Source organism: Myxocyprinus asiaticus, chromosome 25, assembly GCF_019703515.2.
Source record: "Myxocyprinus asiaticus isolate MX2 ecotype Aquarium Trade chromosome 25, UBuf_Myxa_2, whole genome shotgun sequence".
Taxonomy (NCBI): domain Eukaryota; kingdom Metazoa; phylum Chordata; class Actinopteri; order Cypriniformes; family Catostomidae; genus Myxocyprinus; species Myxocyprinus asiaticus.
The window spans coordinates 37,903,192-37,920,967 of record NC_059368.1 but is presented as its reverse complement, the minus strand read 5'-3'; the positions used below and the strand labels follow the sequence as shown (position 1 = coordinate 37,920,967).

Sequence of the window (17,776 nt, the reverse complement as noted above, 5' to 3'; positions counted from 1 at the left end):
AACCCACCAATTCACTATCTCAAAAAATTAGAATACATCATAAGCATTTTTGTGATTGTTGGCCTTCTGGAAAGTATGTTCATTTACTGTATATGTACTCAATACTTGGTAGGGGCTCCTTTTGCTTTAATTACTGCCTCAATTCGGCGTGGCATGGAGGTGATCAGTTTGTGGCACTGCTGAGGTGGTATGGAAGCCCAGGTTTCTTTGGCAGTGGCCTTCAGCTCATCTGCATTTTTTGGTCTCTTGTTTCTCATTTTCCTCTTGACAATACCCCATAGATTCTCTATGGGGTTCAGGTCTGGTGAGTCTGCTGGTCAGTCAAGCACACCAACACCATGGTCATTTAACCAACTTTTGGTGCTTTTGGCAGTGTGGGCAGGTGCCAAATCCTGCTGGAAAATGAAATCAGCATCTTTAAAAAGCTGGTCAGCAGAAGGAAGGATGAAGTGCTCCAAAATTTCTTGGTAAACGGGTGCAGTGACTTTGGTTTTCAAAACACACAATGGACCAACACCAGCAGATGACATTGCACCCCAAATCATCACAGACTGTGGAAACTTAACACTGGACTTCAAGCAACTTGGGCTATGAGCTTCTCCACACTTCCTCCAGACTCTAGGACCTTGGTTTCCAAATAAAATACAAAACTTGCTCTCATCTGAAAAGAGGACTTGACCACTGGGCAACAGTCCAGTTCTTCTTCTCCTTAGCCCAGGTAAGACGCCTCTGACGTTGTCTGTGGTTCAGGAGTGGCTTAACAAGAGGAATACGACAACTGTAGCCAAATTCCTTGACACGTCTGTGTGTGGTGGCTCTTGATGCCTTGACCCCAGCCTCAGTCCATTCCTTGTGAAGTTCACCCAAATTCTTGAATCGATTTTGCTTGACAATCCTCATAAGGCTGCGGTTCTCTTGTTGGTTGTGCATCTTTTTCTTCCACACTTTTTCCTTCCACTCAACTTTCTGTTAACATGCTTGGATACAGCACTCTGTGAACAGCCAGCTTCTTTGGCAATTAATGTTTGTGGCTTACCCTCCTTGTGAAGGGTGTCAATGATTGTCTTCTGGACAACTGTCAGAACAGCAGTCTTCCCCATGATTGTGTAGCCTAGTGAACCAAACTGAGAGACCATTTTGAAGGCTCAGGAAACCTTTGCAGGTGTTTTGAGTTGATTAGCTGATTGGCATGTCACCATATTCTAATTTTTTGAGATAGTGAATTGGTGGGTTTTTGTTAAATGTGAGCCAAAATCATCACAATTAAAAGAACCAAAGACTTAAACTACTTCAGTCTGTGTGCACTGAATTTATTTAATACACGAGTTTCACAATTTGAGTTGAATTACTGAAATAAATGAACTTTTCCATGACATTCTAATTTATTGAGATGCACCTGTATATATATATATATATATATATCACACACACACACACACACACACACACACATATCCACACATATATATATATATATATATATATATATATATATATATATAATATATATATATATACACATACATACATAAATACATACACACACACACACACCCCGATCAGCCACAACATTAAAACTACCTGCATAATAATGTGTAGGTCCCCCTCTTGTCACCAAAACAGCGCCAACCCGCATCTCAGAATAGCATTCTGAGATTATATTCTTCTCACCACAATTGTACAGAGGGATTATCTGAATTACCGTAGACTTTGTCAGTTCAAACCAGTCTGGCCATTCTCTGTTGACCTCTCTCATCAACAAGGCGTTTCCATCCACAGAACTGCCGCTCGCTTTATGTTTTTTGTTTTTGGCACCATTCGGAGTAAACTCTAAAAACTGTTGTGCGTGAAGATCAGCAGTTACAGAAATACTCAAACCAGCCCATCTGGCACCAAAAATCATCCATACGATTATCTAATCAGCCAATCGTGTGGCAGTAGTGCATAAAATCATGCAGATACGGGTCAAGAGTTTCAGTTAATGTTCACATCAACCATCAGAAAAATTTTTATCTCAGTGATTTGGAGCATGGCATGATTGTTGGTGCCAGACGGGATGGTTTGAGTATTTCTGTAACTGCTGATCTCCTGGGATTTTCACGCACAACAGTCTCTAGAATTTACTCCGAATGGTGCCAAAAACAAAAAACATCCAGTGAGTGGCAGTTCTGTGGACGGAAACGTCTTGTTGATGAGAGAGGTCAACGGAGAATGGCCAGACTGGTTCGAACTGATAAAGTCTACGGTAACTCGGATAACCGCTCTGTACAATTGTGGTGAGAAGAATATCATCTCGGAATGCTATTCTGAGATGCGAGTTGGCGCTGTTTTGGTGGCACGATGGGGACCTACACACTGGTGTTTTTATGTTGTGGCTGATTGGTGTGTGTTTATATATATATATATATATATATATATATACACACACACTAGCATCAAAGCACACACACACAAAGCACATGACCCCTAACCTTTAAGAGCTGATCTTGCTGACTCTCCCACAGTCTCAGGTCCTGGTGCAGGGTAACAGCGACACGCTGTGGTTCGGCCCGGCAATGCTCGCACACTCCCAGCTGTGTGAGCTCCTCACAAACCGGGCAATGCAGCGTAGTTAAGTATTGTGAGATGGTGCCTTTCCTTGTGCCCTCCTCTGACTCTCCACCCCACGCAGAGCTCCACGCCTTCTGTACCTGCACAGAGAAAAATACCAAAATAAATAAACATATTTACTTTGAATATGTCCATTGTTTGATGAATTGTGCCATTGACTTGATTAGAATTGACACTGATAAGAATAGGGCCCCAAAAATTCAGGTTTACATAGCGTTTCTTTTATTTTTTTCCCTGTCCTTTACCATTGTTGTTTTGTACGAGATACTGTATTGGGTAAAGCCCAGGCAGACTGCATGACATTACCATTATTAATGTCTGACTGTATGATATACAATACACTACATCTTAGCTAAGATTTTGGTCACATTTGGCATGAAACTGAAATGGTACCACACAAACCTAAGCAAGCCCTTGCGATACTTTGGAAATGAGCACGTTTACAACATGCACAGTCTTTCACAGTTTATGCTTAAAGGTGCACTAAGTATGTTTTTGCTAATTAAAAGAGTTTTACACATGAAGACATGAATAGCATTTTTTAGAAATATGTTAAAAATGATATACACACATAAGATGAAGACTCAAGTCATATCAGAAACCCTATAAAAGCGCTTTCATTTTACATGGAAAGGGTCGCTCCCTCATGGGCGCTGCCATGTTGACAACACATGACACTGTGTCATGCAGTGGTCATCAGTGGTACCAATGATGGTATGGTATTGATAAACAGGAGTGTGATCCACCAGACAGTCCAACCAGAATGAGTAAAAGTGGAAAGATAAAATGTCCAAACGTGAGGTCCCTGCTGGAGTGATTGAACAGCTATGACCTGCAGCTCTCACGGCACGGATCATGGATAAGCAGCGCAGTGTTGCCAACTAGTTTCAATGGAAAGTAGCTAAAGCCTGCTTGAAAAGTCGCTAAATGTCGCTAGATGACATTATACGCTAATTAGCATACCCGTGACGTCATCGCGAAAAAACTGTGCATATTTACAAAACATTTAACTCTTTACATTTAAAGCAAAAGGGGAGCAAACAATACAGATTCGTGATTGGTCCTTGACAACGCTGTTTGCACATGCGCAGCTCATTCACGTCTATGTCAGCTGCCATGCGGTCAACTGATTGTGCTGCTCTGACTTCTCGCCTGCTCACCTCTCTCTGTCAGTCTCACTGAACAGAGAAGACGCAGAGAGAGGTGTGCCTCCGAGTCCGGGCAGGAAAGCAAGACCACGCGCTCGCGGGGCAGTACTGGCGACTTTCTTCTACGGAAGGTAGCTAAGGTTTGTCCAAAAAGTCACTAGATTTGTCGCTGGGCGCTTTTTTGAATAAAAGTCGCTAAAGAGTTCTGAAAGCTCGCTAAATCTAGCGACAAAATCGCTAAGTTGGCAACACTGAAGCAGCGTGACATCAAACGCCAAGCGCGTGCACAAGGTGGTGTTAAACCAGCAGAGAGCTCACAAGTCACATCCGGTCCGCAACAACGCGCGAAAATTTGTTTGGATAGGATAGAAGAATGTCCATTATAGGGATGTGTAAATTGAGATGGATAAAAATACAGACTAAAAGTAACAAAACAGAAGATAAACACATTTGGTGAGAAGCGACGTTGCATGTAAACACCTTTACCGGTGTTGTGCTGAAATCTGACTCCCCGCTACCTGATTGGCCCTTATCCCTAAAGCCCACCCCTAAAAGTCATGACAAAAAAAGACTTGCTGACGACACAGCTTAATGCTCATCGGCTTAAACAACCGTGATGCTCTGATCTCTTCTAAAATGTTTGATTTTTTGTCTGTACTATCATGTTTTATGTGTACAAATTATATGTGAATATTCCCAACACTCTGACAGTGCAATCTCTGTATGGGATACATGATTTTAATCATATTTTTAAAAATATCTAAATAACCTGTCTTTATTAAACTAAAAATGGATACTGTATACACGTCTTATGGGGAACATTAAATAAGAGGTACATTGAGTATCTTGTTCATCATATTTATTTTAATTTCAAAGCAACAGAATTTAAATTCTATCCACTTTATCAGCAACAGCGCATGAACGTGATTTACGTGATATCTGCCTTTGATCTCGTAGATGGCTGATCCACTACGAGAAGTGAGAATTTGAGATGGGCGATACCACTTATTTTCTTTTCGATCCTATATCAATAATATCAAGTCCAATATCGTCGATACCAATCCCGATACCTCTATGAGTTTTTTTTTTTTTTTTTTTTTTGCAATTTCTTGGGATAAAATGGGTAATTTAAAATATTATTTTAGTCATAATTCAAGCCATTATTATTATTTTTTTTTCATTTATGATCCTAAACAAAAAATGATTAGACTTCTGCTTTGTTTACCCTTCCAAAAATGAACCAAGGTTTTACTACAAGCCATAGTTTAACCATGATATTTAGTTAAACCATAATTACCACAATATTAACCATGGTTAGCACTACAATATTACTGTAGTAAATCCATGGTTTCCACAAAAAAAAAAAAAAAAAACACCTTGGTTACTACAGTCATGGTTACTACATTATTACATAAGTGAAACCATGGTTAATTTTTGTGTATTATTATTATTTATTAACAACAATTACAGAGCATTATTAACGTTCTAGCAACTTTTAACTTAAATAAACTTGTAACAAATGTCACACAACACATTATAACAAATGTCACCTTTAGATATGTTTTTATTTTGTGTGATTTTACTCCAGAAGCAGTATCTCTGTTTTTCTCTCATTACCTCTACAAGGCACTGCTCCCACTTGTTTGAACGAGCTTTGTGACGGCACAAGCGCTTGTCTGCTTGTGTCTTTCAGCTTGCATGTTAAGATGAGGGAAAGAAGAAATAGTTTCCATCCTGCACAAGTATTTGCTAATATAGCCTAATTCTTTTTATTTCACTTTGAAGCTTATGAAATGTTCATGGCAACCAAATAATAATATCCCTAGTTTAAAACAAACAAACCTTAGAATCAATATTTTTGTGTGATTTTTGATACAACATTAGTATCGGAAGTATGGATACTTTAGGATCGATCCAACCAGGGGTGTAGATTCCAACCCCCCCCCCCATAATCAAAAATTAACCCCCATTTTTATTATTTTTTTTTATTACACAATGATCAATGGAAACATGTAAATGCTTCACACTGCAACCCCCAAAATGTTCAAGCCAAATCTACGCCCATCACTAGTGAGAACTGTCCAACTTGACTGCATGTATTTCACTCCTCCCTTGACTGAAGCCGCCTACTCTCGTCTACTTTCAAGGCGAGGCACTTGGCATCTCAAACGAGCCCATTCTCTCTTTCTCTGTCACACATACATCATCAGTGTTTGTTCCCCTATTGGTTCCTTGTTAGATGGCTGTTGGAGGAGCCGCCACACTGCAGGACTGCAACCCAATATTTCTTAAACTGACAGAAATCTGGAGGTTGATTCATTGTAAAGGCAATTAATGGTTGATCTGTCACACGTAACCCAAGACATAATAAACATAAAATTTTTTTTTAAAAAATCCTTTTTTAGATAATCCCGTTCCAAACTTACACCATTGGCTGAGCCAATGTTGTTGTATGGAGCCAACACACTTCACTTTGAAATCTGCAGTTTGTACATACACCACCACCAGGTGGCGCCTTTATATCAACAGTAGCAGGTTTAATTCAGCTCTCAAACAACAGCATCAAGACCACTAAGAATGAAATAAAAAAAGACATTTGAAGAGCAACAGAATGGTGTAAGAACCAAATGCAAATGCATCCACTATAAGTGTGCAAAGTTTTGACCTCCAGCTTGGTCATTCATACCCTCAATTTATCTCATCCTGAATCTGCTAAAAGATGAAATTATAAATAACTAACCCTGGGCAACTCGTGGTACCAGCTGAACACATCCACCCCGATCAGGTTAAATATCCGTGCGAGTGGCGGTAAGATCTGCTTGGTGATGTAGTAGGTGGCATTGAGGCGCAGGCTGGGGTCCTGTAGAACCTCTAGAGGCCGTCGAACCAGCTGTATGAGCGGCACTCCTGGCACCCCGTACACAATAACATAAGGTACGCGCTCACCCACACGTGGCTCTAAACGCCGATCGTATGCCATCATGCGCCTGAGAGACAGCGAGAGAAAAAAACATTATTATTGCACATAATATTTATTATCTGTTCTACATATTTTGCAAGCATCTCCTTCTGCAGCTTATCTTCAGTTTTCAGTTACTGAAACAACGAGCAAATAATAAGCTGCAGTTTTTATTTAGTCAAAGAATTCCCCCCCAACAATGTCTCGGAAATCTCATTTGTGCATCTGTTAATAGGCGTGTTGCTGGGCAACAGCATCAGGTAAAGTAAGGCAGACAGCAGCAGGCACGCCGATAAAAAACACAGTCAGTAAAATCACACAAGCGTGCTTTTTCAAAAATATTCTTAACCTCCCACATAAAGATAAAAACAGACACAGACAGTATTTTTTCACATGTGGTTCAATTCTGTTTTTTTCCCCTGGATCTACTGATTTATTCAAAAATATAGCATATGAAAAATGCAATTCATACAGAGAATATACAAACTCTTCTATGATAAACAAATTTTCAATTTCTGTAGATTCAGATTCTGTAGGAAGTAGATTGTCATGTCTGTCTTACGTCTTCATGACGGATGCATGTCATCCAAACGGAGCGCAACAACAAAGAAAGTGACCGCAATCATTTTTACTAAAATCTTGTTGATAAGTTAAACGTCAAATTGACCTCTAAATTGAACCGTGTTAACCTGAAATCTTACATGTGACGCAATTAATAATTTTAACAGGAACTGTAATGGAACCTTTGCCAGTTGTTTTCTCCATTATGTTGATGGGTATTTTTGTGTTAGGCTGCATTCCACTTCACTTTTAACATCCACTTGCTAACTCCCCTAAGCACTTCCCCTCGGGGGAATCCCCACTGCCATTTTGGAAGTATGTTCCACTTCGTTCAGTTAGCGAGGGAAGTTTCTTCTGACAGTCCCTCAACCCCTCGATTTTGACCGAGGGAGCGAGCCTACTCTGATGTATGCTTCAGGCAACTCCATATCCCACAATGCAACTCGATTTTGATGTGACAGCAGATCGCGCTTCATCAACCCCACACAACTAATGTATGATGGAAGTGAAGTTAGGTAAAAGAAGCAGTTTAGAATTGTTACATTGAGGTTTAACAGCATAATACTTGTAGCTACCTTAAACTGTTTATCACACAGTTATAACCTATGTGATCATTGTTACATTTTCATTTGTGTAAATCTTGATTAATCCTTTCCAGCAATTCATTCTAATGAATAAAAAGATTAAACATACGTGATTTATACATAAGCCTCTGAAATCGATCTCCGAAAACATTGTTTTCTCAGGTGCAAATATCACTAAATAATTCACAAACTGACATCAGCCTTCAACATGCTCCAAGTGATCAACGGTTAAGGGTGTTCCAGTTAAACCCATTGCACGTCTTCTGCCAGTAGTGGACACTCGCGCAACGTAAGCAGTTGTATACATCCGTGAAGTTTGCGAGGGAAGGGGATAAAAATTTGAAATGGAACGCAACCTTAGTGTGGAAACAAATTGCTAATATGACTTGCAATTGAAATGGCCTTTATTTAAACAATAATCAAATCAAAATGAATTTACTTATTAAACATTGACCCATGCAAATACACCTTTCCAAACACAAAGAGACACTCTCACCTGGTGAGCTCCAAGGCAGGTACACAAGCCCCTGGCTGGTATGATCCACTGCCGCGGTACTCTTTGGAAAAGGTGAGGTCCTGCATGCTGGCTTTGGCCTCCAACACCTTCACACACTGCCGCTGCACGTACTGCTTCACCTGGCTGATGTCCCGCGACTCAAACAGCAGCTTCAGAGATCGCTCCAGAACCTGACAAAAATTGATTCTGTCAATTTTTACTCGCCCTAATTTCGCTCCAAAGCCGTAAGACTTTCTTCAGTGGAACACAAAATAATTGATTTTAAAGTTTTAAAAGTCTCCACGAGGCTTTTTTGCCATATAAAGTGAATAGTGACTCTTCAGTTAACCAACAGGGTTTGGCTGGTTTGCATGGTCCAATTAGTCCCTGCTGGTAGATGCTGAGGCTCCACCATCAGGGGCCAAAAAGCCTGTTTCTCCATTGACAGCCATTCAAAATTGACCATGTTTTGACATTTTTAAGTAGCCATGGGCCAGCTTTGCAAATGGCAGTAAGATGATTGAGAATGCTAATTGTTAGCTCTCCATTTTTTGTTGGCCTCCTCCAACTAACAATCAATGCAAAAAAAGATTTGTGAGGATTTGAGAGGATAACAGTATAGACGTGCTTGTTAGATACAGATCTCAACCCAAAGAGACTTGCACATGACTTTACATAGTAATATGATTTCGTTCATTTTTCTTCTGGATTTTGAACATTAATGCCTAAAACTGTTTCCCATAGCAATTGCAGTGTGACTGACCGGTCTCACAATAGCATTATCGAGCGGGTGGGCCAATAGAGATGCACGATTCTGGAACACTAGTTACCTTGGCAACAGCGGGGCAGCCATCTCGACGTATAGTTTCGATGCCTTTGGCATCAAACACGGGGTTTTTCTGATCCGAGCTTTCGTACATGTATCCAACATAACGCTTCTTAGTCTGTAACACACATGGGAGGTACACCTACACAAACACAAGAACACACACAGACACAATTTGACAACAGCAATAAACAACCCTCGGCCTTCAAACAGCACAAACTCTCAAATATGGCCTACTAAAAATAGAGTATACAATGCTACCTACCTTCTCGAACTTCAGTTTGACAGGTTTAGGGTTGGTGGCGGTCACAGCCTCTGCAATTTCATTACCAATCTTAAATGCCTGTTCCTTCGTGGCTCCCTTCAACAACACAAACATGCTATAAAACAAAAAAGGGAGAGATTTCATGGCATTAGGGATAGGTAAATAATTGAAAAATAATATAATATGATGACTGTATAAAGACAAGTTGCATCGCTTGCTCTTAATGGCAATTCATACTCTATAGAATGCTAAATGTAGGAATGACAAAATAATGGTACTTCAGGAACAAGTCTATACTAAAATAAAAAAGATGTGATAATACCAGTGTTTATGCATTACCAGGACTACCAAACACTGACTCGATTCCATACCACACACAGTCTGACTGACGAATTCGAGGGTGTGCTGAACACGGAAATGGTATTAAAATGGTATTAATCAACAACCACTTGATCCGCACAAAGAAACGTGTTGTTTTAAAGCTTAGACTCTTATCTTTACAATGAATGTAGCTGATCTGACCAATTCTAAAATACTGCTTTTAAATTTGCTGACTAATTAGAACTGTTCCATTTTTATAATTAGCACATTTGCAATCACAACAATCAAATTTACAACCAGTAAAAAAACAAAAATGTATTTATCAATCTTTGGAAAGGTCTTGATTAGTAGAATACAAGCAAAAAAAATTTCACTCAGAGATCAAAATCACAGTGATTATTAGCGTGTGAAATCCACATGTATAATAAACAGATAAACTGAATTTTCATCACATTTTGGTTTATTACTTCATGAACAAATATACATGAATATCATATGGCATATCACAACTTACAGCAGACGGTTCTGAATCAAACAAGCCCACACTAAACGTACTATGATGTGTAGATCCTGAAATATTCCTCAAAGAGCGTAATGACAAGCTATGACATTAGTGATTAGCCACCATACCTATAATGATGTTTTTTTTTCTTCCTGGGATCGATTCACTGAAACACTATCCTTCGCTTCAAAGATGTGTTAGCTCATTGTCATTGAATGTGTAGGGTGTTAGAATCCATATTTGGAAAGACACATTCCACATGGGCAAGTAAGCAGACCCAGAGCGCACATACACAGACTGTACACATACACACAAGAGGGCGCTCAACACACATTTTTTGGAATGATGGGAAAGAGGGCAATATGATTTGATTTTCATTATTAGGTACTTAGTTGATATAAGTTTATGTATTTTTCCATTTATTGAGATGTTTGCATTCATATTTTTCAGTTCAGTTATAAAACAACTGAACACTTGCTTGGAGAGGTTTTTGGAAATTTAGAGTAAAGAAAGGCCACCAGTTTTCCAAATGCTGTGATTTTTGATTCCTTTGTAGTATTAACACATTTTTTTCCCAGGTACACTCGACACGGTGGAGAACAAACAAAGGTTTTTCTAACCTTGCTAATTTACATCCTAAGATACTATATTATGTCAAAAAAGAAAAACAACAACAAAAAAAATTCTACTTTCTCAACAATGACTAAAACTGAAAATCAACAAATTGTTTTTTTCATATTTCAAAGGGTTTTCTATAAATTTAATCCATGCAGTTACCTCAATTTATGTTAAAAAAGTTATGACCATTACTTTTGTTTACCGTTTAAAAGGTAAATCTTTCAAAAATGCCTTCAGGGTGTAAGGGGTCTACTTAACCGCAAAATGCTGCGATTTAATTAAATATACTGTCTGCATGTGCTGCGCACATCACACTGGGCCATTTAAACAACTGCTATAAAATCTATCAAATTAAAATTCTATGGGGGTAAAAAAAACAAAAACTAACAATATTAAAAATAAGTACATTTCCAATAAAAATGCACATTTTGTCCCATTGAAATGGCCACCTGACAGTAAAGCATTGATTTAAAAATTTGGTCAATTTACTAATATAAAAGTAATCTGTAAAACGTTATCACCTTATTTATGTTGGGCTAAATTAAAATGTTCTGACAGCAGGAATAATTTACAAATTCTTTCAAGGTTTCCTTCAGTCATTTTTTTTTCTTCTTTTTTTTAAACTAGTTTAAATCACCGACACATTAAGGGTTTTCATTGAGGTTTTAAACAAATAATCAATGCCGAATCTGCAACCCAGTCCACGCTTCTCACAGCGCTGTTTATGATGATCTGCGCGGCTGAGAGCTCGAGAACGGTCCACGTATAAACGCATGTGCTCTGCGCTGATCTGTCCATTGAGCCACGGTGAATGATCTGGGTAGAGCAGTTTAGCTTTAGGAACATTTACAGTTTGGAATTTCTCATACGCAACAAAAAAAACAACAGTGCATAATTAGAAAGTTGGCCAACTTTGTAGTCGCACCAGTACGACCTCTTGAAAATCGCAGTCTGGAGCGCTGACAATAATAATAATAATTATAAAATAATTATGTTAAAGCTATAAGCATACTGTTGTAATAATGCTAAATAAAAGTTTTTAATCAATGTTTTCATTTATACGCGGTTCAGCGGTTCATTTTAAAAAAATAAGACCAAAGTTGTGTTTTAGATTATGCTTTAAGGATCTTTAGAGAAGCACTTTGTTAAATATTGCAAAGGTATGTTGAAAAGCAATTGTTCTATTTTCATGTAATTAAAGTTTTATGAATTAATTTGAATAGACACCATTTAGATGCTGAATTTGAATTAAATGAAAAAAATAAAAATAAAGTAAAACGGAAAGATTTCAAGATTTGGGTAAAAATAAAACATTTCATAAGGCCCTACTTGAAAAAAAGCAATGTTTACTTAATTGAAAAACACGAACGAAACACGCAGTTCTTTTAATTTATTATTTACATTGATTGAACGTTTTTAATGGGCTAAAAAAAAAGTGTGTTAAATGGCATATTATCCATTTTTGCTGTGGTATCGAAATTGCTATCAAGAATCGTAAAATTTTAACTGTATGTTATATATGATATTTTATCATTTTTATATTGTGACAACACTAGCTTAATATATATCATCATGTCAATACCATTGAAATGTAGACTTGGCAAACAATTGTGGAGGTCCACAATGTTTGGTCTTTCGCCTCTCAAACAAATAAGAGGTTGACTTGCATGACTAGAAAACAGCTGGGGATATTACCAAGATGGCCAGACTCAGTCACACAAGGCTGTTTATTTGTACTGATTAAGTATTGATACTGTGGTACCAGAGGCTTGTGTCACAACAAAGAAAAATGTTTGGTGACGGATCCAACCCTAGCTCATTAATCTGACTTTTCACCCCATCACATCCAGACTATACCTCCTACCTGATGACATTCTCATACCTGTCTGTGTCTCCGTACACCACACGTGCTCCCCACTTCTTGGTATCATTCACCATCTTAATGGCTCTCTCCAGTGTCTCTCGGGCCTTGTGCACAATGCTGTCACCCACCTGGAGTGCGAGGAGAAATAATAATATTTATTATTATAATTCCGATAAGTTTATATTTCCTATAGCTCAAACGATAGAGCACGGGGCTAGCATCGCCATGGTCATTGGTTTGATTCCAAGGGAACACACACATACTGATAAATATATACTGTACCATGAATGCACAGTAAAGGCCCTGGCATTTGTCATTCGAAATCAAAGAACGAACAGGTGTGATGCCATTTAGAGTGAAATCTGGACAGAAAATTATTGAACTGAAATGTTCTTGAGTTAATTTCAGTGGTTCGTAACAGCTCGCCAGCGGAAACATTCAAGAAAACTTCGTACAGGCTGCTAACACCTTATTACTGCCATTGGTCCACGTCACAGGTTGGTGTGAAGTGGCGCTCTATCAACATGAACACCGACGTGCAGTTATTAGCGAGCTGGTGCAAACGTCACTATATCTGTATGATCGTTCACGTGGAGACATTTTTTGTTGTTGTTTAATTAGTCTTCAAAAGAAATCAAATCTACTCAAATACACTTAAGTGCCCATTCAGTCTATTGTTTGACATGCTGCTTCACTCATGTGCCGTCTGCATATTATGGCCATGTATAGCAAATTAGCACATTAGCGCCAAAGATGCAGAATGTAAACATGACAAATTACACATTATCTACTGCATATATCTTCCTTTAAATCATCAGAGTGGTTAAAACAGCTTCTTTTACTGATCTCGTGTGAATTTTAGTCATAGAATAAGCCATTAAGTCATTGATAACACATTTTAATGTCATATTAATTGATGGTTACATGTAGTTTTGTGCGTCCTTGTATTTAAATGCTCCTCTAAATGCCTCCCACAGCAGCATGGCAGGTGTCTAAAAGTTTGCAAACAGTATGTTGTTGCTCAGCTCTTTCTAACTTCTCTTTGGCTCCGAGCGAAGAAAGAAGAACTTTGAGTATGCCAGGGCCTTAAGTCTTTTGGAAAAAGTGTCTGTAAAATATTTAAATACAATTGAAAATGTTTCAAGTTATGTACCTCGACACTGGGCATACGTCCTGAGAAATTGGCAGCAGTGTAACCGAAGGTGACGTTAGCGATGAGTTTGAGGCCAAGCTGCCTGGCGTCCAGCAGGCGAAACAGGGCTTTGTCGTTTTTGTACGCCTTCATGGACTGCTTCACCATAATCCTCGTCTTTAAAATCTCCTCCAGCATACTAGGAAGGACACCCTTTCTCACTGTCGACTGCGCATACACAAATACACAACTGTGATCCTGAGTCGAACACTGCCATGCATTAAACCATGTTAGGAAGATTACAAAACAGTTCTAGATCTAAAATTTGATTGGATGAGTCAACTTAGAAGTTGTTAGTCAACTTGCAACTGTGATCACACATTCTGAATTAGTTGCAGCATTGCTTGGCAATAATAAGCAGTCTACAGGTAGACTAATGAACTATATTGCTTGGCAGTAGAATTTCTTAGTATGAATTAATTATTCATATTAATATATTTATATTAAAGTGACTATTTATTTAAAGTAATAGTTCCCCGAATATTGATTATTCTCTCATTATTTACTTGCGCTCATGCCATCTTAAACTCATATCACTTAATTTTTTCTGCGGAACACTAAGATATTCTGAAGGATGTACGATGTGTTTTTGTCCATGCAATGCAAGTCAATGGGGTCCAAAACTTTTAAGCGCTAAAAAGGACATAAAGGCAGCATAAAGCTCTCGAGTAGTTTAATCCATGCCTTCTGAAGAGACAATCACTTTGGGTGAAAAACTGTCCAAAATTAAAGTCCTTTTTCACTATAAATCTAGACATCCAGCCTGAAAAGAACACAGTGCAGGCTTCAAGATTGTTTGATGTTGCACACGGTTACCAGGTACTCAATCCTGGTATCATTACACATCAAAATGAAGTTGCATTTTTATTTTCTAGTCTAGTGTTCATCCACCTTTTGGTGACCACAATACATGCATGCACTGCACACGAGTCAAGTCCGTGGAAGTGTGTGAATGAGCTTCTCTTATGAACGGACTACAGAGACAGGATACTGTATATCAAGATTCATAGTGAGTAAGGAATTAAATTTTGGCCAGTTTCTCACCCAAAGTGACCATATTGCTTCAGAAGACATGGATTACACCACTGCCTTAATGTAATTTTTGGAGCTTAATGTTTTGAACCACATTGACTTACATTGTATGGACATAAACACCTTTTATGAATCAAACAGGTTTGAGACAGCAAGAGGGTGAGTATTTTCATTTTTAAGTGAACTAAAAACTGTGTTTCTCAATGACTCTTATTGCCATTTTATCCATAAGTAAATCAAGGCTAGTTGACTCAATAGTCAACTTCTCACTGGCCCTCTTAGAAGGAAATACAATCGGAGTATTTCAGTCTGGTCCACATTTATACAGTACAGATTGTAGTAGTTTCAGAAATATTAATGAAATGTCAGGAAAATTATTTGGTTCCAGTCTCTGAAGAATCAAGTCAGAACTACCTTAACAAATGCGATGCCATTGGGAGAAATAGTGATGTCATTTCTGAGCTGGTAAAGGAGGTCAGGAGGAACTCTGAGTGATGTGCAACCGAACCTGAACTCATCAGACCTGAGAGACAGTGAGACAAAGGAAGAGATTAAAACAACTAAACCACTAAAAAGACAGAAATACTACAATAAAGCTGAAGTGTTTAATTTCTGTACCACTTGGAAATTGCAAAAATAAATTACTGTTTTTAAACAGATTCCAGATCCCCCCCCCACCATTTTCTACGGTTTATACAAACAGAAAGTCCAAAGTTTTACCTTGAGAATTGAATATATATATTTATACATACTGATCAGCCACAAAATTAAAACCACCTGCCTAATATTGTGTAAATCCCCCTTGTGCCGCCAAAACAGCGCCAACCCGCATATAATTCTGAGATGCTATTCCTCTCACCACAACTGTACAGAGCGGTTAACTAAGTTAAAGTATACATTGTCAGTTTGAACCAGTCTGACCATTTTCTGTTGACCTCTCTCATCAACAAGGCATTTCCATCCACAGAACTGCTGCTCACTGGATGTTTTTTGTTTTTAGCATCATTCTCTAGAGACTGTTGTGCGTGAAAATCCCAGGAGATCAGCAATTACAGAAATACTCAAACCAGCCCATCTGGCACCAACAATCATGCCACGGTCAAAATCACTGAGATCACATTTTTCCCCATTCTGATGGTTGATGTGAACATTAACTGAAGCTCCTGACTCGTATCTGCATGATTTTATGCACTGGACTGCAGCCACACCATTGACTGATTAGATAATCGCATTGATGATTGATGGTGCCAGATGGGCTGGTTTGAGTATTTCTGTAACTGCTGATCTCCTGGGATTTTCACACACAACAGTCTCTAGAATTTACTCAGAATGGTGCCAAAAACAAAAAACATCCAGTGAGGGGCAGTTCTGTAGATGGAAACACCTTTGTTGATGAGAGAGGTCAGACTGGTTTGAACTGACAAAGTCTACGGTAACTCAGATAACCGCTCTGTACAATTGTGGTGTGAAGAATAGCGTCTCAGAATGCTATTCTGAGTTGTGGTTTGGCGCCGTTTTGGCTGCACAAGGGGGACCTACACACTATTAGGCAGGTGGTTTTAATGTTGTGGCTGATCGGTGTATACATATACTGTATATCTATCTATCTATCTATATATACACAGTATATACACTCCACGACCACTTTAATAGGTACACCTGTACACCTACTTATTCATGCGATTATCTAAACAGCCAATCGTGTGGCAGAAATGCAATGCATAAAATCATGCACATATGGTCAGGAGCTTCAATTAATGTTCACATCAACCATCAGAATGGGGAAAAATCAATGATTTAGACTGTGTCATGATTGTATGTGCCAGACGGGCTGGTTTGAGTATTTTTGTAACTGCTGATCTCCTGGGATTTTCACATGCAAATGTATCTAGAGTGTATAGAGAATGGTGTGAAAAACAAAAAACATCCAGTGAGTGGCAGTTCTGTGGGCGAAAATGGCTTGTTAATGACAGAGGTCAGAGGAGCTGACAGGAAGGTGACAGTAACCCAAATAACCACGTTACAACAGTGCTATGCAGAAAAGTTTGTTTGTTTGTTTATTAACTTTAAACGCCATGTCAGCAACAAGGCTATTCACATGGCAAGCAAAGGGTAAACAATAAATATATAAAATTTACATTTGAGATTAACACAAGATAACAGTTCTAAAATACGTTTAGGTGATACCTTTCTAAATATTTCCAATAAGTATGTTCTGAATAAATCATTGTCTGATAGTTTCAAAGGCGTTACAGTTCAGTAGGATGTGTTTGATAGTCAAAGGTGTTTGACAGGGAAGGCATAATGGAGGATCTTTGCTATGCAGAAAAGCATTTCTGGACATAAAACAAGTTGCACATTGAGGCGGATGGGCTACAGGAGCAGAAGACCCCTCCGGGTGCCACTACTGTCAGCTAAGAACAGGAAACTGAGGCTGCAGTGGGCACAGGCTCACCAAAACTGGATGGTCATTTAGGACATCAACTGCATGACACGAGTAATTTTTCCAACAATTGTTTATAGACAGATTGTTTCACTTTTAATTACTATATCTCAATTCCAGTGGGTCAGAAGTTTACATACATCAAGTTAACTGTGCCTTTAAGCAGCTTAGAAGATTCCAGAAAATGATGTCAAACCTTTAGGCAATTAGCCGATTAGCTTCTGATAGGCTAACTGGAGTCAATTGGAGGAGTACCAGTGGATGTATTTTAAGGCCTACCTTCATACTCAGTGCCTCTTTGCTTGACAACATGGGAAAATCAAAAGAAATCAGCCAAGACCTCAGAAAAAAATGT

The 17,776-nt window shown here is 38.6% G+C and overlaps 1 protein-coding gene across 2 annotated transcripts in view; it reads right to left on the bottom strand.

Annotated features, from left to right (window-relative positions):
• LOC127415765 (DNA polymerase zeta catalytic subunit-like) overlaps window positions 1–17,776 on the bottom strand; it is a 130,948-nt gene that overhangs the window by 1,523 nt on the left and 111,649 nt on the right. For both annotated transcript variants that reach the window (XM_051654656.1, XM_051654657.1), the window contains exons 24-31: window positions 15,393–15,501; window positions 13,908–14,114; window positions 12,773–12,882; window positions 9,450–9,564; window positions 9,189–9,326; window positions 8,359–8,549; window positions 6,499–6,745; window positions 2,472–2,690 (exon numbers count right to left, since the gene is read on the bottom strand). In XM_051654656.1, coding sequence (XP_051510616.1) covers window positions 2,472–2,690; window positions 6,499–6,745; window positions 8,359–8,549; window positions 9,189–9,326; window positions 9,450–9,564; window positions 12,773–12,882; window positions 13,908–14,114; window positions 15,393–15,501 — 1,336 coding nt within the window. The remainder of the gene's footprint in view (window positions 1–2,471; window positions 2,691–6,498; window positions 6,746–8,358; window positions 8,550–9,188; window positions 9,327–9,449; window positions 9,565–12,772; window positions 12,883–13,907; window positions 14,115–15,392; window positions 15,502–17,776) is intronic.